The sequence below is a fragment of the Stegostoma tigrinum genome, chromosome X (assembly GCF_030684315.1).
Source record: "Stegostoma tigrinum isolate sSteTig4 chromosome X, sSteTig4.hap1, whole genome shotgun sequence".
In the NCBI taxonomy this organism is placed as follows: domain Eukaryota; kingdom Metazoa; phylum Chordata; class Chondrichthyes; order Orectolobiformes; family Stegostomatidae; genus Stegostoma; species Stegostoma tigrinum.
This window is the reverse complement of record NC_081404.1, coordinates 4,781,860-4,806,281: the sequence shown is the minus strand read 5'-3', so window position 1 is coordinate 4,806,281 and position 24,422 is coordinate 4,781,860. Positions and strand designations below refer to the sequence as shown.

Below are 24,422 nucleotides of genomic sequence, written 5' to 3'. Positions count from 1 at the left end.
ATTAGAGGTTTATAAAATCGAGACAGGGTGAATAACCATGGTCTTTTCCCCAGGGTAGGGGAGTCAAAAACTAGAGGGGCACAGGTTTAAAGTGAGAGGGGAAAGATTTAAAAGGGGCCTGAGGGGTAACTTTTTCACACAGAGGGTGGTGCATGTTTGGAACAAGCTGCCAGAGGAAGTGGTGGAGGCTGGTACAGTTACTGCATTTCAAAAGCATTCAGACAGGTACATGGACAGAAAATGTTCAGAGGGATATGGGCTGAACAGACGCAAATGGGACGAGCTCATTTTAGGAAACCTGGTTGACGCAGACAAGTTGGGCTGAAGGGTCTGTTTCCAGATTGCATGACTCTGACCGTAGATCCAGGAGAGAACCAGTCTGTGATTCAAGGAGCGTTTAGCAGTCTGAGGCTTGATCTCAGTCAATAATCTGATCAGTGAAGAGCCAGGGTCCGGACATAGCTCCCTGTGTTAGACACTGCACCAGCTCCAAAGCTGGCCCATTATCCCGAATCTCTGTCTCCTTCTGTTCAGCCAGTTTCCAATCAAGTCAAGAATTTGCCTTCAATTTCTATCTCTTGCTGCTCAGCAATTTCTTCACTGAGAGTTTCCAATGAATCTCTCCTTGACTCTCTCTACTCCGAGGACAGCAACTTCTCCAGCCTCTTCACAGACCTGGGACCCTTCAACCCTCTTCTTGTGGGCAGCATGGTGGCTCAGTGATTCGCGCTGCTGCTTCACAGCGCCAGGGACCCCAGATTCAATTCCAGCCTCGAGTGACCGTCTGTGTGGAGTTTCACATTCTTCCCATGCCCGTGTGGGTTTCTTCCGGGTGCTCCGGTTTCATCCCACAGTCTAAAGATGTGCAGGCTAGGTGGATTGCCTGTGCTAAATTGCCCATAGTATCCAGGGATGTGTAGGCTAGGTAGGTCACCCATGGGAAATGCAGGGTTACGGGGATAGGGTGGGGGGGGGGTGAATCTGGGTTGGATGCTCTTTGGAGAGTCAGTGCGGACTTATTGCGCTGAATGGCCTGCTTCCACACTGTAGGGGTTCTACGATTGTGCTCTCTCAGCATGGCCTTGGCATCTTCCTTAATGCGTGGTGCCCAGAATCAGTGACATCAGCTGAGCTCTAGAAACAGTTGGCATAACTTCTTGGCTCTTGTAAGCTATGTCGCTGTTAATTTTTTCTTCTTTATTCATTCACGGGTTGAGGGTGTCACTGGCTAGGCATTATTTATTGCCCATCCCTAGTTGCCCAGAGTAAACTACATTGCGGTGGGTCTGGAGTCACATGTAGGCCAGACCAGGTAAAGATGGCAGTTTCCTTCCCTAAAGGGACATTAGTAAAACAAAGTCTCCCATTTCCTTTCATTTAACAGCTTGTTCAATCTGTCGTGCTACTTTTAAAGGTTTGCATACACCACTCTCCCCCTCCTCCATTCTGCCTGTTCCTGTGCCCCTTTTAAACGCTTGCCATTCAATTCATTCTTGGCACCAAAAGGTACCAGCACACACTTCTCTCAATTCATTTTCATCTGGCATAAGTCTGCCTATCTTGCCAGCCTGTCTAAGTTCTCCCACTACCCTGCTCTTTCTTTGTTGTGCAAAAGAGGTCAGTGTCATCTGAAAATGTTGACATTTTTGTCCTCGCTGCACAGATCCAGGTTATTAACAAGCATCAAAATGAGCTGGGGTCGAAATACCAAACTCTAAACCAGTTCTTTCCATTTTCTGTCCCTTTGGTCTCCATGCTGCCCCAAGCCCTTCCTGTGTTTTAATTATACTGACAACTTAATTCTGCAAGACTTGACCAAATGCCGTTAGTAAGTCGTCCAAAGTGAAGCACCAGCTTCATCAACTTTGCCTGATTTAGCGAGGTTTTGTTGAACCTGTACTGAACCTTGCTTAGACCACACTGAGAATACACCTTGTAGTTCTGGTTGAAAGATTTAGATTAGAAGATATCAAGACACTGGAAGGGGCACAGGTATTTACAAGGACAGTGCCAAAAATGTGAAGGTTTTACATATTAGGAAAGGCTGGGTCTATTTCACATTGAACAGGAGTTGAGAGAGGAGGCCTTAAGTATGATGAAAGGTTTTGACCAAGTTAATACAGACAGAGTGCTTCCTCTCATGGGGAGGAGCAGAAGTAGAGGCCGTCAATAAGAGAGTCCCCAAGAAATCCTGCAGGGAATGTGGAAGAAACTTCTTTACCGAGAGACAGGGGAGAATGTGAGACACGGTCCCTCGCGGAGTGGCTAATTTGCATAAATATAGGTACATTAAAGGAGAAACTTGTCAGGTACAGGAGGGAGGAGGGGACGGAGACTTACAATAGTAGGGGTGGATGAGAAAAGATGGGAGGAGGCTCGAGTGGAGCAGCCTGAACTGGTTGGGCTGAATGGTCTGTTTCTGTGCTGTATGTCCTATGAAGTCTATGATTGAGCAAGGTGGCAATGAGGTCCAGAACATGCTGGTCAGGCCAGGCATCAATGAGCAGGTGATAAAGGGGTTAAGAACGCAAGAGCACGAGTAGGCCTTTCAGCCCCTCAAACCTGCTCCTCCATTTAGTATGATCACAGCTGACCTCATGTTGGCCTCAACTCCACTTTCCTGACTGCTCTCCAAAAGCATTCACCCGTTATTAATTTAAAAACCTGTCTCTCTCCTCCATAAATTTACACAGCATCCACCACACTCTGGGGAGTGAAACTCACAGATTCATGATCCTTTGAGAGAAGTAATTTCTCTTCATTTCTGTTTGAAATCTGCCACCTCTTACCTAAAACAGTGACTTCTCATTCTAGATTGCCCCACAGAGGAAACATCCTCTCTCCGTCTACTTTGGGAATCCCCTTTAGCATCTTACAGACCTCAATTAGATGTCTTAACATTCTCCTCAATTCTCGCGAGTATACGCCTAAACCTCTCAAGCTCTCTTCATAACACAAAACTCCACATCTAGTCAATCCAGTGAATCTTCTCTGAACTGCCTCCGATGCATTACTATCTCTCCCCAGGTAAGGGGACTAAAATTGTATGCCGTATTCTAGCTGTCTGCTCTACTTTTCACTCAAACATCACAATCCTCAAACTACCTGAACCCACTCCTGAAGCCAACAACATGAAGATTTTGCCTTCTTCTCAATGAGACCCTGGGCCATGATATGCTGGGCCATGAGGTTGCAGGTTGTGCTGAAGTACACTTCTGCTGCTGTTGATGGCCTGCAGCGCCTCATGGATGCCCAGTCTTGAATTGCTAGATCTGTTTGAAGTCTGCCCCATTTAGTGCAGTGATCGTGTCACAGAACTTGATGGAGGGTATTCTCAATGTGAAGGTGGGACTTCGTCTCCACGAGGACTGTGCATGGGCAGATGCATCTGCAGCCGGCAGACTGGTAAGCATGAAGTCAAGTATGTTTTTCCTTCTTGTTGGTTCCCTCACCACCTGCCGCAGACCCAGTCTAGCAGTTATGTCCTTTAGGACCCGACCATCTCAATCAGTAGTACTGCTGCTGAGCCCCTCCTGGTGGTGGACATTGAAATTCCCCACCCAGAGTACGTTCTGCACCCTTGTCACCCTCAGTGTTTTTTTTTCCAATGGCTGATCATCTATGATAGGAGAAATTCTTCTCTAGCCTCTCATTATGAATAATTTACCAATTTCCTGCTCACAGGGAACTAAACACCATAGAGAAAAGCAACTCACAGTTAAGTAACTGAGCCATCCTTCAATTAAAAGGAGACATTGCCCCACAATTCAGAAATGGTCAAAACTGACAAATATCACTCAGTTTTCGAGGTTCAGAGTTCGACTTTCAATAGTTAGACCAGGTGGAGAAAGCTTGCAGCAAATCATTTCCAACACTACCTGAAGACTATTTTGGGAACAGATGCACTGCAGAAATTCACCAAAGATCCTCAGGCAGCACCTTCCAAACCCACGACCACTACCATCCAGAAGGACAAGGACAGCAGATACATGGGAACACCACCCCCTGCAAGTTCCCCTCCAAGCCCCTCACCATCCTGACTTGGAAATATGTTGTCATTCCTTCACAGTCATTGGGTCAAAATCCTTGAATTCCCTCCCTAAAGGCATTGTGGGGCCAACCCACAGCAGGTGGACTGCAGTGGTTCAGGGAGGCAGCTCACCCCCACCTTCTCAAGGGGCACCTAGGGATGGGGGGATAAATGCTGGGCCCAGCCTGTGATGCCCACATCCCACAGGGGAGTAAATGAGAAGGGAGTTTTGCATAATTTTGGTATTCCGTTTAACACAGTCAAGAGAATTATTGGCATCAAGAGAAATTGACAAGGTGAGGTTATTCAGAGTACAAAAGTCCTGAATTGTGCTGAGGAAGCATCGATTCTTCCTAACACTCTCCTCCTTTTGTTAGGCATTTTAGAACCTTGATATTGGGCAAGGTAATTTTCCACTGTGATATGAAGCTGATTAGAAGGTTTAAAGGTTAGGTACAAGGGACTATAGACTTCTCATTACATGAATGACAGAAGCCCTTTCAGATTGCCAACAGTCCAATAAATAAAAAACAGGTGGAAGCTTTCTCTGGAGTACCTCAAGAACAGGTTGGTGGTAGAACAATCCAGCTGGATCCAACTGCTTTGCCCCACATAAGGGAGGATCAGAGATGGCTCAAGCATGGCCAGTTGGCATTTACATTCCAAGATAACAAAGTGTGAAGCTGGATGAACACAGCAGGCCAAGCAGCATCACAGGAGCACAAAAGCTGACGTTTTGGGCCTAGACCCTTCGAAGGGTCTAGGCCTGAAACATCAGCTTTTGTGCTCCTGAGATGCTGCTTGGCCTGCTGTGTTCAGCCAGCTTCACACTTTGTTATCTTGGATTCTCCAACATCTGCAGTTCCCATTATTTCTGAGGCATTTACATTCCACATAGTTTTTCATTCAGCCACTCCCCCCCCACCCCAGTTACAGTGGGGGCAAATTGACAAAAAGGCTAGACCAATTCACCAATAATGCTGATTGCCCAGAGAGATCCCAGGTAATGCCATGTCCACAAAAATCAGAACAAATCCAATCCACCATGCCGTGAATCTACTCTCAATTATTGACAAAGTCATGGGGAATGACAAACATTCATGGACAGTGGCATTTACAGACCACTCACTGATGTTCAGTCTGTGTTCCACCAGGGCCACTAGAATGCTTTACAGACTTGTAACTCATGAGGTGAGGTGAAAGTGCCAGCCCCTAACATCAAGGATGCATTTGACTGAGTGTAGCATCAAGGACCCCGAGCAAAACTGGAATCCATGGGTATCAGGGGACACATTCTCCATAGGTTGGAGTCATATCTAGCACACTGGAAGATGGTTGTGGTTGTTGGAGGTCAGTCTTCTCAGCTCCAGGACATCCCTGCTGGAGTTCTTCAGGGTTGTGCTCCAGGCCCAACCATCTCCAGCTGCATCATCATTGACCTTCCCTCCATCATAAGGTCAGAGTGGGGATGTTTGCTGATGACTGCACAATGGACAGCACCATTTGTGACTCCCCAGATGTTGAAGCAGTCCATGTTCAAATGCAGTAGGACCTGGGCAATATCCAGGGGTAGCTGTACCACACAAGTGCCAGACAATGACCATCTCCAATAAGAGGTCATCTAGCCACGACCTTTTGACAATCAACATTCTGAGGCTAACATTGACTAGAAACTCAACTGGATTCACTATGTAAACACAGGGTTGAAGTGGAAATATGACAGACTGGATTGATGTGTGACTCAGAGGGGAAATTGCAGGGGGTGGCATTGCCATTTCGCTACTGCCTTTGTCCTTCTAGATAGCAGTGATTGTTGGTTTGGTGGTTCTTGGTGAAGGAGCCTTGGTAAGATGCTACACTTGTCGATGATGCAATTGACATGGTGATGAAGGAAGTGGATGTTGAAGGTGGTGGATAGAATGCGCATCAAACACCAGCTCCTCCAAGGTCCTCTCCAAGGCACTCACCATCCTGACTTGGAAATATATTGCGGTTCCTTCATTGTCGCTGGGTCAAAATCCCGGAATTCTCTCCCAAAGGCCATTGTGGGTCTGCATACAGCACATGGACTGCAGTGGTTCAAGATGGCTGCTCACTACCACCTTGTCAAGGTGGAGCAAGTGCTGGCCCAATCAGGAACACCCTCATCCCAAGAGCGAATTAAAAATAACTACAATCCTGTGCTGCAACTTCCAAGGTTGGCAGCTCATTTTTAGGGATGCTTGTCCCTCTCATTTGCATTTGCCCACCAAGAGAGTGGTCTCAATCCAGAGCCATATCAGTGGCAGGAGAGCAGTCATGGATTGATATTGAAGCAATCGTAATGACATTAGTTTGCAAAGGAGCAAGTACAAGTGGTTTTATGATGACGCATTTAGACTTTACTACCTTGAGGTAGTTTTGACATTTGACAGGAATGGGTGTGCTCTAATTAACACGAGTCATTTGCAAAGTTACATTCACAATCACCAGTTTCCTATTTCCTGTCTCAAACATAGGAGATACCAACACCTTACGTTGTTGATCTGGAGATAGCTAACAGCCGTCAAGAGAAACTGGTTTTGCAAACAACACTGTTTGAAGCGAGGCTTTAGCATCAGCTTATTGCACATTCCACAGGAGGGATTCTACTTGTTCTGCTGCCCTCCAATTCTCCAAGGAGAGGAGGAAAAGCTAAAGTAAGTCAATCAGCACAACATCACTTCCTTCTTCTCACTGTGGAAGATTTTGGCTGCGCAGGTCACTAAGTTCTTAGATAACAAGGCATGGAGCTGGATGAACACAGCAGGCCAAGCAGCATCTTAGGAGCAGGAAAGCTGACGTTTTGGGCCGAGACCCTTCATCAGATTTTTTTTTCTGATGAAGGGTTTAGGCCTGAAACGTCAGCTTTCCTACTCCTAAGATGCTGCTTGGCCTGCTGTGTTCATCCAGCTCCATGCCTTGTTATCTCGGATTCTCCAGCATCTGCAGTTCCTATTATCTCTCACTAAGTTCTTTCTCTCACAAATCTATGCAAATTTCTGTCAATAGAATCTACCTCAGGAGAAATCCTATGTATTCCTGTGGGCCAGAAGCAACAGCAGAATTGTTGTCAACCTTGATATGTAACCTCATGGCCCAACGGACAGATCTAGCAACTCAAGACTGGGCATCCATGAGGCGCTGTGGGCCATCAATAGCAGCAGGATTGTCCTCCAGCACAATCTGTAACCTCACGGCCTGGCATATCCCCCACTCAACCATGACCACCACGCCAGGGGATCAACACTGGCTCAATACACAATGCACGAGGGCATGCCAGGAGCAGCACCAGACATGCCTAAAAATGAGATGTCAACCTGGTGAAGCCACCAATCAGGACTACTTACACACCAAACAGCAAAAGCAGCAAATGATAGACAGAGCTAAATGATCCCACAACCAATGGATCAGATCTAAGCTCTGCAGTCCTGCTACATCCAGTTTTGAATGGTGGTGAACAATTGAACAATTCACTGGAGGAGGAGGCTCCACAAATATCCCCATCCTCAATGATGGAAGAGCCCAGCACATCAGTGCAAAAGATAAGGCTGAAGCTTTCTCAGCAATCTTCAGCCAGAAGTGCTGAGTGGACGATCCATTTCAGCCTCCTTCAGTGGTCCTCAGCATCACAGCTGCCAATCTTCAGCCAATTTGATCCACTCCACATGAAACCAAGAAATGGTTGGAGACACTGGAGACTGCAAAGGCTACGGGCCCTGACAATATCCCAGCAATAGTACTGAAGACTTGTGCTCCAGAACTTGCCGCACCCCTACCCAAACTGTTCCAATACAGTTACAACGCTGACATCTGCCCAACAATGTGGAAAATTCCCCAAGTATGTCCTATATAAAAAAGCAGAACAAATCCAACCCGACCAATTCCCACCCGATCAGTCTACTTTCAATCATCAGTAAAGTAATGGAAGGTGTCAGTAATAGCGCTATCAAGCAGCACCTGCTCAGCAATAACCTGCTCAGTGACGCCCAGTTTGGGTTCCACCAGGGCCACTCGGCTCCTGATCTCATTACAGCCTTGGTTCAAACATGGACAAAAGAGCTGCATTCTAGAGGTGAGGTGAGAGTGACAGCCCTTGATATCAGGGTTGCATTCGACCAAGTGCGGCATCAAGGAGCCCGAGTAAAACTGGACTCAATGGTAATCAGGGGAGAGCTCACCATTAGTTGGAGACTTATTTCCCACATAGGACTGACTTGCAAATGTATTGCTGTCCCGTCAATGTCGCTGGGTCAAAATCCGAGAATTCCCTCCCTCATGGCTTTGTGGGTCAACCTACAGCACACGGACTGCAGTGATTCAGGAAGGCAGCTCACCACCACCTTCTCAAGGGGCAACTAGGGATGGGCAAGGAATGGTGGTCTTGACTGCAACAACTGATGAATTCATAAAAAGTCGTGATCCAGTAAACACAGAATGAGACTTAAGTAAATTCTTGATTTAATATGCTTCTCTGTAAGGCTCTGGAAGGCTCAAATAAACACAGGTCACCTCTTTGTCGAATGATGAGTACCTTATCTGTGTAGATCAGAAACTGACAGGCACAGGTCAACTGAACAATAAATTCACTGAGAGCCCGAATGGAATGATGAAAACAGAAGGAGAAATGTCAATCACATTTGCATTCTAGTTTCTTCAAACTCAGGCTCTTGGGCCTACTTTTGAAGGCATGCAGACTCACCCTTGCCCTTGCATCTCCAAGGCAATAATGAGGGAAGTAGGGATGGTCATGAATCAAACACGGATCATTACGAGGGAAAGAAACAAAGAATTTTATTCATCTGAACTGACTGCATGTTTATAAAGCCCATGTTAATTATCTGTTAAGGAGATAATTACCTGGCAACAACATTAATTCATCTAATCAGAAAACCAAACGGTGACTGGTAACTCAGTCAAGCTTCATATCTGGGTACTCCTCTAATAGATAACTGAGCCTATTTATTAGAGAATAATCATTTCACTCAGTGAAAAACTGCAGCAATAAATTTGAGCCTGCCTATAAATAGCTCAACATCAATGAGGCATTGACAATTAACAAGTGACGCTAGTTGATCAAGCTGAAACTTTGAAAATTGCACATCATAATGCTGCACTGAAGCCAAGGTCATTACATTCGAAGATTTAAGCTGTCACATTCTTACCAGGACGCCATCTCAACCACAGGTAGGTTTGCAAAGACCTTTTGTGATATATACATAAACGACCTAGAAATTGGCGTTCAGAGAACAATTTCTAAGTTTGCAGGTGAGACTAAATTGGGAGAATTGTAAACTTTGAGGAGGACAGTGTGGAACTCCGAAAGGACATTTACAAGTCAGTGGGCAGATAGGTGAAAGATGAAGTTCAACACAGAGAAGTGTGATGTGATACATTTTTGTAGGAATGACATGGGAAGACAGTATAAAATATAATGGTACAGTAGTTAAAGCAGTGCAGGAGCAGAGGGACCTGGATGTGTATGTGTGCAAATTATTGAAGGTGGCAGGACGGGCGGAGAGAGCAGTAAATACAGCATACAGTGTCCCGTGGCCTTATTAAAGGAGATACAGAATACAAGAGCAAGGAGGGGATGATGAATTTACAAAAGACACTTATTTGACTTCACCTGCAGTATTGTCTTCAATTCTGGGCACTTCACCTGAGGACGAATATGAACATACTGGAGAGAATGCAAAAGAGGTTTGCAAAAATAGTTCCAGGAATGAGAAACTTCAGTAATGAGGACAGACTAAAGAAGATGGGACTCCTTGGAGAAGGGGTGACTAAGAGAAGATTTGATAGAGATTTTGAAAATCATCAGGGAATGGGTAGACAGGGAGAAGCTTCCTACTTGTTACATGACTGAGAGGGCACAGGTGTAAAAAGTGAGTAGCAAAAGAAGCAAGAGTGAAGTGATGAAAGTCAGCAAGTAGTTAGGGTATGCAATGCACTGCCTGGAAATGCAGTGGAGGCAGGTTCAATTGAGGCATTCAAGAGAAGCATTGGACGGTTGTTTGGGCAGAAATGGCATGCTGGAATACATGAAGGCAGGAGATTGGCACTGGGGAATATTGTTCATTGGAGAGTGGGTGCAGATACGATGGACAGAATGGCTTCCTTCTGCACCATAACTATTTTGTGATTAAGCAGTCCCATTACTTGGTGAGTGCATATGTGTGAGTGTCTGTGTGTGAGTGTGTGTGAGCATGTGCATGCGTGTGTGTGTCAGTGAATGTGAGTGTATGCGTGCGCATGTGAGTGCACGTGCGTGCATGTGTGTCTGTATGTGTGTGTATACATGACTGTGTCTGTCTGTGTGTGTCTCTGTGTCTGTGTGAGTGTGTGCATGTGTGAGTAACTGTGTGTAAGTGTCAGTTTGTGCATGAGTGGCAGTGCATGTGTGTGTCTGTGTGAATGCTGGTGTGTGTGTGTGTGTGTCTATGTGTATATGTAAGTGTATGTCTGTGCACATGTGTCTATGTGTCAGTGCGTGCATGTGACTGTGCATGTATGTGTCTGTGTGAGTGCATCTGTCTGTATGTGTAAGTGCTTGTCTATGTGAGTGTGTCTGAGCGCGCGCGCGTGTGTGTCTCTGTGTGTGTGTGTGTGTGTGTGTGTGTGTGTGTACATGTGAGTAAGTGTCAGTATATGTGTGTGTATGGGACTGCCCTCAGGCTGCCGACATCATTTGCTTGACATAACACAAACGGCTCATTCTCACTGCTGCTGTTAACTTAAAACAGGTAGTGGGTGAAACCACACTCTGTTTAACCTCTCTCAATTTTCATTTCCTTTGAATAACTGAGCAACGAGCTGCCAATTCACAGTAGCCCACTTGCCTCAATTGCCCAGAGCCAAGTCTAGCATGTGCCCACAAGCAATGATAAAAGGAAAATACTGCGGACGCTGGGAATCTGAAGTAAAATAAGAAAATGTGGGAGAAACTAGCAGCACTGCAGAGAGAGAAACAGAGTCAAACCTTTTGAGTCTAGTATGACTCTCCTTTAGAACTGAAAGGACATGAGAAATTATGTTTTCTTTTATGAGTTCAACAGTGGAACAGATGGTGAGGGTGTCCAGACCAAAAAGCTAAAGGGAGGGCTTCAGGTGGGAAAGCAGTGATAGAAATGTAAAATCATCCAAGACCCCAAACACAACTTCCAAGTGAAACAGCATTTCACTTGTTTATCTTTCAATCTAGTCTTCTGTGTTTGCTGCTCACAATATGGTCTCCTCTACACTGGGGAGAGGAAGCATAGACTGGACGATTGCTTGCATACGTTCTGTCTGCAAAAAAGACCCTGCATTTCCAGTTGCCTGCCACTTCAACACATCACCGTGATGCCTGGCCAACATCTCTGTCTCAGGTTTGCTGCAGTGCTCCAGCAAAGCTCAGTGCAAGCTGGAAGAACAACACCTCATTTTCAATTTCGGAACCCTGCAACCTTCAGAGCCTAATATCAAGTTCAACAATTTTAGGGCCTGAGCACCTTCTCCAATGTCCATATGCCAACTCCCACACACCAGGCCTTATCATCACATGGGCTGCTCCCACAAATAACCCATTGTTAGCTATTAACAGTCCCCATTAGCAGCTAATCATTCTCCCAGCCTGACCATTACCTATTCCTTTGTCTGTCCACCTGTTTTTCTCTCTCTTTGGGCTCTTTGGGATATCATTGATCAGAAACTCAACTAGACTCACTACATAAACACAGTGGCTGCAAGATCAGGTCAGAGCTAGGAATACTGCATCGAGTATCTCACCTCCTGACTCCCCAAAGCCTGTCCACCATCTGCATGGCACAAGTCAGGAGTGTGATGGAATACTCCCCATTTGCCTGGATTAGCACAGCTCCAATGACATTCAAGAAGCTTGACACCATTCACGCAAAGCAGCGCCCACTTGATTGGCACCACACCTACAAGCACCCATTCCCTCTACCACCAACGCTCAGTAGCATCTGTACCATCTACAAGATGCACTGCAGAAATTCACCAAAGATTCTCAGCCAGCACCTTCCATCTGGAAGGACAAGAACAGAAGATATATGAGAACATCATCACCTTCAAGTTCCCCTCCAAGCCACTCACCATCCTGCCTCGGAAATATATTGCTATTCCTTCAGTGTTGCTGGGTCAAAATTGGGGAATAACCTTCTGAAGGGCATTGCAGGTCAACCCACAGCAGGTGGACAGCAGAGGTTCAAGAAAGCAGCTCACCACCACCTTCTCAAGGCCACCTATGGACAGAGCTATAAATGTTGGCCAAGCACAACCCACAGAATGAAAAAAATTTAAAAACTCCATCTATCGTTTACTCCTGCCCCTCACCCAACTCATCTTCAGCAATATATACCAACATTTTCCGAGCTACAATCATTTCTAAAGAACAGTCACTGGACCCAAAACATTAACTCTGTTTCACTCTCCACAGATGTTTCACCAGCTACTTTCTGTTTTCTTTGTTGGAATGAACTTAGGCTGGGGTGGCAGAGAGTAGCTTGGCACACGTGGCACCCAGACTGCACAGGAGGGAAGTGAGCAATGCAAGCATTTGGGAGGCCCCTTTCTGAAGGTTGAAACATTCGCTCCATCAATGCATAGAAGCGAGCTGAGGCTTTGAGCCTTTTTGAATCAGCCGACTGAAGCAACATTTGTCCACCTTCCCCTCGATTTGACTGTGATACTGGCTCACTGAATCATTCCATTGGATTTGGGTGGCACGGTGGCTTAGTGGTTAGCACCGTTGCCTCACAGAGTCAGGGGCTTGAGCTTGATTCCACCTTCAGGCGACCGTCTGTATGGAGTTTGCACATTCTCCCTGTCTCTGTGTGGGTTTCCTCCCAGAGTCCACAGATGTGCAGGTTAGGGTAGATTGGCCATGCTAAAATTGTCCATTGTGAGCAGTGATGTGCAGGCTGGGTGGGTTAGCCATGGGTAAATGCAGGGTTACAGGGATAGGTGGTAGAAAGCTCTTCAGAGAGTCAATGTGGACTTGATGGGCTGAATGGCCGGGCTTCCACACTGTAGGGATTCTATGACTTACCCCCAGAGAGATGGTCATCACTTGGATTTTTGGAAGGGGGAGGGAATAGCTGGCAACTAATTCTCAGCGTTATAATGATGGCAGCTTCAGGTGGAATATTGGAGTCTGTGCTCCTGGGGAAATGTGGTCAGGATTTTCCTTTCAATGGAAAATTACAGGGTAATGTATTGGAGTAACTTGAAAGGAGCCCTGTTGCTGATGCTCTGGGCTGCTACGGACCTATTAAACTCATCCAGGATCATTTCTGTTGGGCTTATAGCTCAAAGGTGGGCTCAGTAGACGAACATCTCCCCCTCCTTCCCAACTTAATTCATTGGTTCATACAGCCATACAGCCTAGAGGAGGCCTTTTGGCCCATTGAGTTCATATTGATATAACTGCCACTAAAGTTGTGCTAATCCCAATTTCCTGTACTTGTCCCATATCCTCGAAGCTATGTTATTTCAAGTGCTCATCCAAATATTTTTTAAAAGTTGTAAGGTTTCCGGCCTCCACGACCTGCTGAGGCTGTGCATTCCAGATTCTCACACTCACTGAGTGAAACTTTTTTCCCAAATTCACTCTGAATCTCCTGCCCCTTACTCTAAAATTCTGTCCCCTTGCGATCGCCCCCTCGACCAAGGGGAATAGTTGTTTTCTATCCACCCTGTACATACCCCCTCTCAGTCTTCCCTGCTCGAAAGAAAACAATCCAAGCCTATCGAGTCTCTCCTCACAGCTCAATTTCTCCATCCCAGGCAATATCCTGGTGAGCCCCCTCTAGTGCTATCATCCCTGTCGTGTGGTGACCAGAACTGCACACAGTACTCCAGCTGTGGCCTGACCAACACTCTATACATCTCCAACATTACCTACTTGCTCTTGTACTCTATGCCACAACCGATGAAAGTAAGTGTCCCGTATGTCGTCTTAACTATCCTATTCACTTGCTCTGCTGACTTCAGGAAGCTGTGAATAACTATGCCTCTGATCTTCGAAGCTACCCAGTGTCCTGCCATTCTTTACACACTCCCACATCTTGTTTCTTCTTCCAAAGTGTATGGCCTCACACTTGTCAGAGTTAAATACCACCTGCCACTGCTCGGCCCATCTGATCAAGTCGTCTATATCTTCCTGTAACCTACAACCATCTTCGTCACTATTGAGCACTGGTGGCATCTGCAGATGAGCTTAACATACCCCCGGCCCTTTTACACACACACACACACACACACTTACATTTTCATCTGCATCAATTATATACATAAACAATAAGGGTACTGGCCCCAGGACTATTCTCAACCTTATCCTGCTGATGCTTCCAAAGCAGGGCCAACTGAATGCAGGGGCAGGGGCAATCCATAAGGAGTCCCCAGATGGCTCATGGTGCTTTGACGGTCCTGCAGGCAGCTCGCTGAACAGCTTTCATGTGCTGTGGTGCAAGGTCCCAGCTACAAGCTCCAAAAGCAATGCAGCCCCGGCAACCAACATCCGGTGGCACCAAAACGTGCAAACTGTTTCTCCTGCTCACCTCCCCGGGCTCACGTCGTCCTCCCTTAACCAGCAGAAAGCAACGTTTTGGCTTTCATTTCGTTGAGTGCAAACGACGCAAGGTTCAGCCAGCAAATTGTATCGACAGCTCTCTCAGAACTCAGTTTAAAAAAACCCTTCTTTCTCACCTTGGAGCTGCTAGTAAAAATTTCACATCTAAACATCCGCTTTGACAGCTCCGTGACCAACCACCCTGTCAGCTCTTCAGCACGAAACTAGTCAGTTTATTCCATTCTTTCTGTTTATAAAAGAAGTGATTTTTAAATAGACTTCTACGCCAGGATATGTTCTCTGCTAATGCGTGTTCTGCAAGTATCTTTCTGATCTGTGCAACCAAAGGTCACGTTACACCAAGTGCCCTTTGAACTGAGTGCGCCACCTTTCCAAAGTAACGGGGAAAGAACACAAAACCGCCAGCATAAAAGATGCACACACCTGGGCCAACATCGAAAGGCTCAAACAATCATTTCTTTGGCGCTCGTAGAAAAAGTTTTAAGCAATCGAGAGGTGAGGGCGACATGGAGGAAAAGGATTCCTTACCATTTCTTGTGCTCTCATGAACCTTTTTTGCACGTGCTTGGCGAACAGTCCGGCCCCTCCCGGTTTACTTGGAGTCTCAGCCATTGCTGTGTTCCTTCACAATGCACTGTCGCTTTGTGTCAAGTCGACAGTCCGACCTCCCCGACAACTCTCAGCTTGCCTGCCTGCCTGCCTATGAGGAAGTGAGATTTTAGAAAAAAGCTGTCATACTTTACATCCGCTTCTGATCTTAGATGATTTTTTTTTGTGGGGAGGAACTAAACTAGGTCTTGTTACTCTCTTCCAGTAGAGGAGCATTTTATACATGCTGTTGACCAAGCGGTCTACAAGTTTTTTTTTGAATCGCCAAAACGTACATTAGTTCAGCTACAGCTGGAGGATTGCGTCCAGTTCTGGGCTCCACGCTTAGTGAAAACTTTGAATGCATTGGAGAGAGCACAGAAGGGAAAGGGTTCGAGGGATGAGAAACTTCATGTTATAAAGACAGGTTTGAGCACTTGGGAGAAAGTATTCCCATTCATTAAGCTAGTGCCCATTCATTAAAGGATCAAGAATTAGAGGCAGTGGATTGAAACCAATGAGTCGAAGAAGCAGAAGGACACCTGGAAAAATCGTTTTGGTGCAAGGAATAGCCAGAGTCTAGAATGCATTGCATTGTGGTGGAAGCTCTTTAATTGTGGTTTTATATTCATATCTATGAATTTGGGTTGAAGACAGACTTGCCGAGGAAAAGGCAAGATCAAGAAGTCTTTTTGGGCCTGGGCTTCTTTATAACTTCATGATTATATATTGAGGCTAAATGCTACAATAGGTGGTATTCACAGATATACCAGGGATCTGATCTTGCTGTTGCACTATTGAAAGATTATTTCATCAATTTTATAGTCTATCTACTCTGCATGGTTCTGTCTCTTCCTCTTCACTCTGCCCACATTGTGCTATTTAGGCCCAGTGAGCAGCAGCTCAGTAACATTATCACAAAGTTGCTCCAGGGTCCTAAAGCACATGCACAGCATCCCTTCCCAGGCTTTGCCCCACTGCCTCCCCTCAACAGAAACACCAATTGCCAGCTCGAATGAGGTAGCTGAATTGCCTGTCTGTTGCAACATAGCACATGGTTTACCTCTGTTTTCCAATGCTGCCAGACCTTTGGTTTAACTCATCTGTCTTGGTAGATCACTCAGTAAAGTCTATGATAATGTGCAAGAACACTTAACAGTAAAGCTGGAGAGCTTGCTGTTTGTCTGGCTTTCATTAGATCAAGGGACCTGACCACATTTCAATTTGATTTATGGTTGTCACATGTATCTGAGTACAGTGAAAAGTTTTGTTTTGTGAGCAGTACAGGCAAATCATAACATACAAGGACATACAGATCATAGGGTGGTTAGACTGAGGCACACAAGGTTATGGCTGCACAGTGGTCCATTCAGCAGTCTAATAACAGCAGGGAAGAAGCAGTCTAATAACAGCAGGGAAGAAGCCGTTCTTGAACTTGGTGCGTGCGTTCAAGCTTCTGTATCTTCTGCCTGATGGAATTAGGTTTGATGAGATTAATACTGGGGTGGGTGGGGTTTTTGATGATGTTGGCAGCCTTTCTAATCGCAACGAGAAGTGTAAATGGAGCCCATGGATGGAAGGTTGGCTTTTGGGATGGCCTGGGCCGTGCAAACAACTTTCTGTAGTTTCTTACGATCCTGGGCAGAGGAGTTGCTGTACTGGGTCATTATGCCCCCAGTTAATATGCTTTCTGTGGTAAATGTTGGTGAGGGTACTTATGGATCTACCGATTTCCTAAGCCTCCTGAGGATGACACTGATGTGCCTTCTTGACTGCCACAGCTATGTTGCACCCCCTAAATGGGTAGCACTTACTGAAAAGTTTTACACTGACATAGCTGGAGGAATGAATGAGGACAATGGACTGTTTCTTCTCTGACATTAGCATCTGGATTGGGTGGTGGTGTTAATTCTCTGAAAAGAAAAGGTAATGCTGTTTATCCATAGGTGGCTATTCAATGTATAAAGAAACTTGTTCCATTGCAGAATTGATCATGTCTCCTGTCCCAGTGCATCAATATACAGGTCAAGTTGGGAAGCATTTGGCTTGATGTTCTCAGTCTAGCATATCTTCAAGAAGTGACCACTTTTCCAACAAAGAACATAAGGTTGGACAATGTTCTCTTTGCTAATCTGGAGTTTTACAACCACGCCTGATATTGTGACGCTCAATATTCACGTAGGATTTTGAGTTGAAGCTGTCACACATAGTCTAGCTTTTCAGATGGAAGGTCTGTTGCCTCTGGTCAAATGGTCTACACCCTCTGTGGAACAAAACAAAGAACTGCGGATTCTGGAGATCTGAAATGAAAATAGAAGTTGCTGGCAAAACTCAGCAGGTCTGGCAGCATCTGCAGGAAGAAAACAGAGTTTCGAATCCAGTGAGTCTTCATCAGAACTGTGAGAGTTGTGAGAGCATGGAATGCGTTGCCAGCAGCAGTTGTGGAAGCAAGGTCATTGGGGTCATTTAAGAGACTGCTGGACATGCATATGGTCACAGAAATTTGAGGGTGCATCCATGAGGATCAATGGTCGGCACAACATTGTGGGCTGAAGGGCCTGTTCTGTGCTGTACTGTTCTATGTTCTAGAACTGCCTCACCCGAATTGTTGAAGGACCAGTCTGTCTCCCTTGGTCCTCCAGCTCCGCCCCTCACTCACTCAGATTGTTCAAGGACCAGTCCCTCCCCATCAGATGCTCCAGGTCTACCCCCACTCCCTCGGAATGTTGAAGGACCAGTCTGTCTCTCCCCTGGTCTTCCAGCTCCACCACTCATTCACTTGGCTTGTTGAAGGAACGGTCTGTCTCCCCATGGTCCTCCAGTTCCACCCTGCACTGTCTCAGATTGTTGGAGGACCTGTCTCTGGTCCGGCCAAAAACAGGAATTGCTGGCAAATCTCAGCAGGACTGGCTCCATCTGTGGAGAGCAAACAGAATTAACATTTTGAGTCCAATGATTCTTCATCAGAGCTCTCTGTAGAATGTTCTGCTGTTCTGTTTTTGAAGGGGTAACAGAAAGGATTGATGAAGGTAATCCTGTTGATGTGGTGTATGTGGATGTCCAGAAGGCATTTGATACAGTGTCACACAACAGACTTGTGGGAAAGGTTGTAGGACATGGAACAAAAGAGATAATAGCATTATAGGCTGCAAAACTAGCTGAATGATAGGAAACAGGGAGTGATGGTCAATGGATATTTCTCAGGCTGGAGAAGGTTTACAGTGAAGATCCCCATCGGTAGATATTGGGTGCTTTTCCTGATATATGTTAATGATCAGGATCTTGGTGTGCAGGGGACAATTTCAAAGTTTGCAGAAGACACAAAACTTCAAAGAACTGTAAACTGTGAGGAGGACAGGCTGAAACTTCATTGACAAGTTATTGGATTGGGCGGATGGGTGTCAGATGAGGTTCTGTGCAGAGAAGTGTGAGGTGCTGCATTTTGTTGGGAAGAACATTGAAAGACAATACAAAATAGGGGCACAATTCTGAAGGGGTGCAGGAGCAGAGGGAGCTGGGGGTATATGTGCACAGATCATTGCCAGGACAGGGGTAGAGAGTACATACAATGTTCTCAGCTTTATTAATAGAGGCATGGAGTGCAAGAGCTGGGGAGGGATGATGTTGAATTTGTGCAAAACATTTGTTAGACTTCAGCAGGAGTATTGCATCCAGTTCTGGACACCTCACTTTAGGAAGGATGGGAATACATTGGAGAGAACACAGAAGAGATTTACAAGAATGGTTCCAGGAATGGGAAACGTCAATGATGAGGATAGATTGAATAAGTTGAGAATGTTCTCCTTGGAGAGAAGAAGGCTGAGAGGAGATCTGAGGGAAGTTTTCCAAGCCATGAATGGGCTAGACAGAAAAGGAGGAAACTTTTCCCCCTCATAAAAGAAGCAAGAACAAGACGGCAAAGGTATAAAGTGATTTGCAAAAGAAGCAAGGGTGATGTGGGGAAAAGCTCTTTCACTCAGTGCCTGGACATATGTGAAGGAAGGTTCAATTGAGGCATTTAAAAGGGTATTGGATGACTATTTATATAAAGAAATAATGTGCAAGTGTATGACAGATCAATACTAAGTCATGAGGCATATTTAACGAGCTGATGCTGTCACTATGGGCTGAATGGTCTCCTACACTGTAACAGTTCCATCATTCTGTGAAATGGAACTTTTTTTGTATAATGCTTCTTGGATTTTTTTTTACTCCCTGCTATTTGTAAAAAATAAACAAAAAGTGCTGGGGAAACTCAGATGGTTTGGCAGCATCTGTGAAGAGAAAAATGGAGTTAACAATTTGAGTCCAATGGCAATTCTGCAGAGTGGATTTTGGACTGCTCGTTTTGGAGTTCCATCAATTTTATTGAAACAGCTTAGTACTTCATTTATCTAAGAGCCCACGACGATTCTGTTGCAAATGAGCTCTAGCTCTAAATTTGCATGGCTCAGATAGTATAAACATGTGGTTAATAAATCGATCTACACACCATCCTGAAAGTTGCTATCTGCTGTTAAAGTGTGATCCCACTAGTGTCTTATTTGATCTTGAAGTGAAATATTTATGAAAATCTGCAAAGCAGTTGTCAAATACAACTTGTTTCTCATTGAACTGTTACCTGATCTAATGTCCTTTTCATACAATAGAGAGACGGTTCTCCATTTGATTTGGTGTCCAATCCTGAAGCTGTTTGAAATCATTGGGATCATACTCTCCCCATTTTCTGATTTACTGATCTGAAAAATGGAGCTGAAATTGAATTCTTCTGATGGAAAGATCAATATCAGCGAATTTTGATGCCTTGTTTGGCTGATTGTTGATAGATACTTCAGATTACTGGTTTTTGTTATGAGCTGAATGATCATTGTTACGATTTTGATCTCCCTGTCCTACCCTCATTTGTTCTTTTGTTGTATTCTTCAGTGATTAACTTTGTGGTTATAAAGATTGTTGTAATAGTGCTAAAACAGAAAGCTGTTAAAGATTCTACTATATGAAGTGCTGTTTTCAATGCAAAGGCCATTTTTCCTTTACCAATGTGGCATCATCATAGAGATGAATGACAAATTTCCTTATTCAAGATGGCTGAAAATGTCTTAAAGGCCTGTGGATAGATGCTTTCTCAAACTGGCATCAATCAAGAAGATTCAATGACTTTTTGACTATTTCAAAGATGGCTGCCACAATGTTAATTGCACTGTTTCTTTTCTTTTGCTTTAGCCTGAGGGGCAAAAGGGAAATTGGGTGAATTTGAATTAGGATTGCTTTTTGCCTCTTAAGCCTGAGACACTGAGGTATTGTTTGATTGCTTTCTTTCCCGTGTCATCCCAAACATTACTGAGGCCCAAACCCTGGCTTTCAGATTCTAGTTTTTGAAATCAAACCAGAGTAATATTCTCTAAAATGAGTTTAAAAATTGGGTTTATAATGTCACAATTTTTTTCCCAGGCTTGTTTTGAAGAGGGGATTTGAGCCATAGGTGGTGAGCTCTCTCTTCCAAGCCAATAAAGTGAACAGTTTGTGAGGCTTGTTTTCTTTTAAAAAGATACAGCAATAGAAGCAGCACAAATGGGTGGAGTCCAGCTTCCACAGAACCAGTGTTTTAATTTAGCTCTCAGTTATTTGGAGGTTTGAAGCTGATTGTGGAAACTGCTACATCTCTCTCTGTCTCTCTCTTTCTCTGCTACAGCCAAACACTGAGGTTCTTGCTATGCTGCCAGAATTGCATGCGTGACAATCTTATTTTACTGAATTTGATTTTGTCAAGGCTGTGTTATGGGTTATTACTATATTGGAGCAGATACTGCTTAGCAGTTAAATAATCGCTTAATTGGTTAAGTTTTTCAATAGTTAAAGTTAGACTAATTCTTTCTTTTGTTTGTATTTTAACTGCAGGGCAAGAATGAAGTTTGTTTTGCTTAAAGCCAAATAGTGTAACCAGTTGAATTACATCTGGAACACAGGACCGTACATTTGTCTTTTGATAAGATAGAAGTTATTGTCTAGGCTATGTCTTTGATATATTTAAAGGTCCATAACAATAAATCCAACATTCAAAATATTGGGGAATGGCTGTGTTACTGCTCACAAGCAATCAGAAAATTAAGGAAGATGGGACTGGAGAGAGATAGATTATAAATTACAAGCTTTAGTAAATTCGAAGGTAATAACAATAAATCAGTCCATGGGAGTTCCAACTTGCCGGAGGTCAGTGTGCAATAATAGCTTCAGCCTGGACTCCTGCAGACGTAGAATCGTAGAATTGTGCAATGAAGCAAGTCAGCAAGCTCAGATTTCAGCCATGTGACAGAGACAGGCACTTCACGTACCGATGGTCCATCTCAGTGGGCTAAGTAGAAGGTTAGTGAGCCAAGAGTGGAGCAAGGTGCCAAGGTATCTGTCAAAGCAGGAGCATAATGCCTCTTGATGTTTCTGTTTTGCTGAAGATGGGTGGAAGCAGTGGCCCCGTCCCATCTTCTTTGTGTCAGCTTTATCTGGAATGTTCATACAATGCGGGGGCTCAAAAGCTTCTGGAAATAAGATACAATGGTAGCTTTTACGATCAAAGCTAGTTCATTAAGCATCTTCAGGGCCAAGGTAGACAGATTTTTAATCATCAAGGAAAAAGGCAGGAAAGTGGATTTGAGGATGATCAGATCAGCCATGATCACATTGAATGGCGGAGCAGACTCAATGGGCTGAATGGCCTACTTCTGCTCTTGTGTCTTCTGCAAAGAAGACTGGAGTCTCCACCATCACTCTCCAATGGCCGGATGAGCACAGGAAGCGATGTATGGTCAAAATGCAGCCCAATGAACTCAGTCTGTCCCTGCTTTGTGCTTTCATGGAATCTGTGTTTATTCCAAACAGAACCCGCAGCCAACAGCTTGCCCAGAGGAGCTTCATGCTAACCGTCACCCCCTTCCCCATTACAAACACACCAGAAGTCTCAATGCCCTTGTGGAGTGGCCCCAGCAGCTAAGGCGTGTGCTGGAGTGGTCTGGCCCAGTTGGCTTGGTGGTGTGAACAAGGGCACTGGGTACCATTGCCACGTGGCTCAGACCTCTGCTTCTGGGCCCTTGCCTCAGCACTGCCGGGGGGCCTTAGCTGAAGGGCAGAGTACAGGACAAGGAGGGATGGTGCTCTCCAATGATCCTTGTGAGCACTTTCTGGAGAGCTCTCTCACAGCCAGTTCCTCGAAAATCAGCCAGTACAAGCCGTGCATCAAGGAGGCAGAAGCAAAATAATAAATCCCAGCCTGAGAAATATCCAGGTGCCCAATGATGGCACTGCGATAAGAGACATGGTAATTCCAGAGGGCTGGCATAAGCTAGCTCAATCAAAGGCCCAGCGTCAGCAGCTGCAACTCTCGTCAGTACATTCCTGCTACTTACAAATAAAACTGAACGTTGTCAAGCTGAGGGAAGCAGCACTGAACTTAGAATCTGTACTGTGTGGAAGCAGGCCATTTGGCCCATCGAGTCTGCACCGACCCTCTGAAGAGCATTCCACCCATTCTGACGACCTATCCCTCTAAACATCATAGCCAAGCCACTCAACATACACATCTCTGGACACTATTGGCAATTTAACACGGCCAATCCACCCTAACCTGCACATCTTTGGGCTGTAGGAGGAAACCAGTGCACCCAGAGGAAACCCACATAGGCACAGGGAAATTGCCCGAAAGTGGAATCGAACCCAGGCCCCTGGCACTGTGAGGCAGCAGTGCTAACCACTGATTGGAAGTCAGATCTCCTGTAGCCCTGCATCCCTCTCAGATCTCTGCACTTCATCGATTCTGGGCTCATGTGCACCGTCAGTTTTCACCGCCCCACCATTGGGGCTGGTGTCTTTGAGCTACTAAGGCCCTAAGCTCTGGAGTTCCCTCTCTAAACCTCTGCGCCTCAATCTCTCGCTCCTTATTCAGACTGACCCTTAAGGAACAGCTCCTTGGACAAGGTCTTACTAACATCCTGGCGAATCTCCTCTGCACTGTCTCCAGTGCAACCACATCCTTCCTACGGCATGGTGACCAGAACTGCACACGGTACTCCACCTGTGGCCTATCAAATACAGCTCCATGACAACCTCCCCACTGTTATAATCAATGCGATGTCTGATAAAGGCAACGTGAGAGAATTAATCTCCACTCGGAGAGGCAAATTTTGATCAGGCTTAGTCAGTGTGGCTTTGTCAGATGGAGGTTGTGCTAAACAGATTTGATTGAAATCTTCTAGGAGGCAACCAGGTGTGTCGATGAGGGTACTGCAGTTGATGTAATTTATATGGATTTCAGCAAAACCTTTAACAAGCTCCCACATGGGAAACTGATAAAAAAGGTAAAAGCTCGCAGGATCCAGGGTAACTTGGCAAGTTGGACCCAAAATTCGCGTAGTGCAGGAGACAGAGGGAGGTGGTAGAAGGCCATTTGTGTGACTCATGCCCAGTGTGTAGTGACATATCACAACATCTTATTGTTGATGGTCCAAAAAAAACAGATGAGAATGTGAAGGGGATGATATGTAAGTTTGTGGATGACACCAGGATTGTCTGGGTGGTTGACAATGAGGAGGGAGTTATTCGGTTACAGGAGGCTATAAATGGATTGGTCAGACGGGCAGATCTGTGGCAGATGGAATTTAACTCTTAAAAAGTGTGAGGTGATGCACTTTGGAAGAAGTAACCAGACAACAGAGTACTCAATGAACACAAGCGACGAGGAAGCCTCAGACTAACAGAGAGATCTTGGGGCATTGTTCACTGATCCCTGAAGATGGCAGAGCTGGTTAATAGGGTGGACTACAAAGGCACATGGGACACTTGCCTTTTTTAGTTATGGCATAGACTATTTGAACAGGGAGGACATATTGGAGCTGTACAGGACTTTGGTTAGAACACAGCTGGAGTACTGTGTGGTCACACCCGAGAGGAAGGATGTGATAGCACTGGAGGGGGTGCAGAGGAGTTTCACCAGGATATTGTTTGGAATGGAGCATTTCAGCAACAAAGAGAGGCTGGATAAGCTCCGCCTGTTTTCTGCCGAGAATAGCTTTTTGGTCAAAATATTCACTCTTTCCTAGTCACCTTCATTTTCTCTTCCACCCTTTTATGGGGGGCGGGGGGGACGTGGTTCCTGATAGAAGTGTGTAAAATTATGAGTGGTATGGACAGGATGAATAGAAAATA

The 24,422-nt window shown here is 45.3% G+C and overlaps 2 protein-coding genes across 4 annotated transcripts in view; one reads left to right on the top strand and one right to left on the bottom strand.

Moving 5' to 3' along the window:
- LOC125448341 (bridging integrator 2-like) overlaps positions 1-15,333 on the bottom strand; it is a 73,629-nt gene extending 58,296 nt beyond the window's left edge. For both annotated transcript variants that reach the window (XM_048523599.2, XM_048523600.2), the window contains exon 1: positions 15,171-15,333. In XM_048523599.2, the coding sequence (XP_048379556.2) occupies positions 15,171-15,254 (84 nt within the window). In that variant the 5' untranslated portion in view covers positions 15,255-15,333. The remainder of the gene's footprint in view (positions 1-15,170) is intronic.
- Positions 9,110-24,422, top strand: part of LOC125448342 (natural resistance-associated macrophage protein 2-like) — a 182,065-nt gene continuing 166,752 nt past the window's right edge. For both annotated transcript variants that reach the window (XM_048523604.2, XM_048523601.2), the window contains exon 1: positions 9,110-9,235. The gene's annotated coding sequence lies outside the window, so the exon portion shown is untranslated. The remainder of the gene's footprint in view (positions 9,236-24,422) is intronic.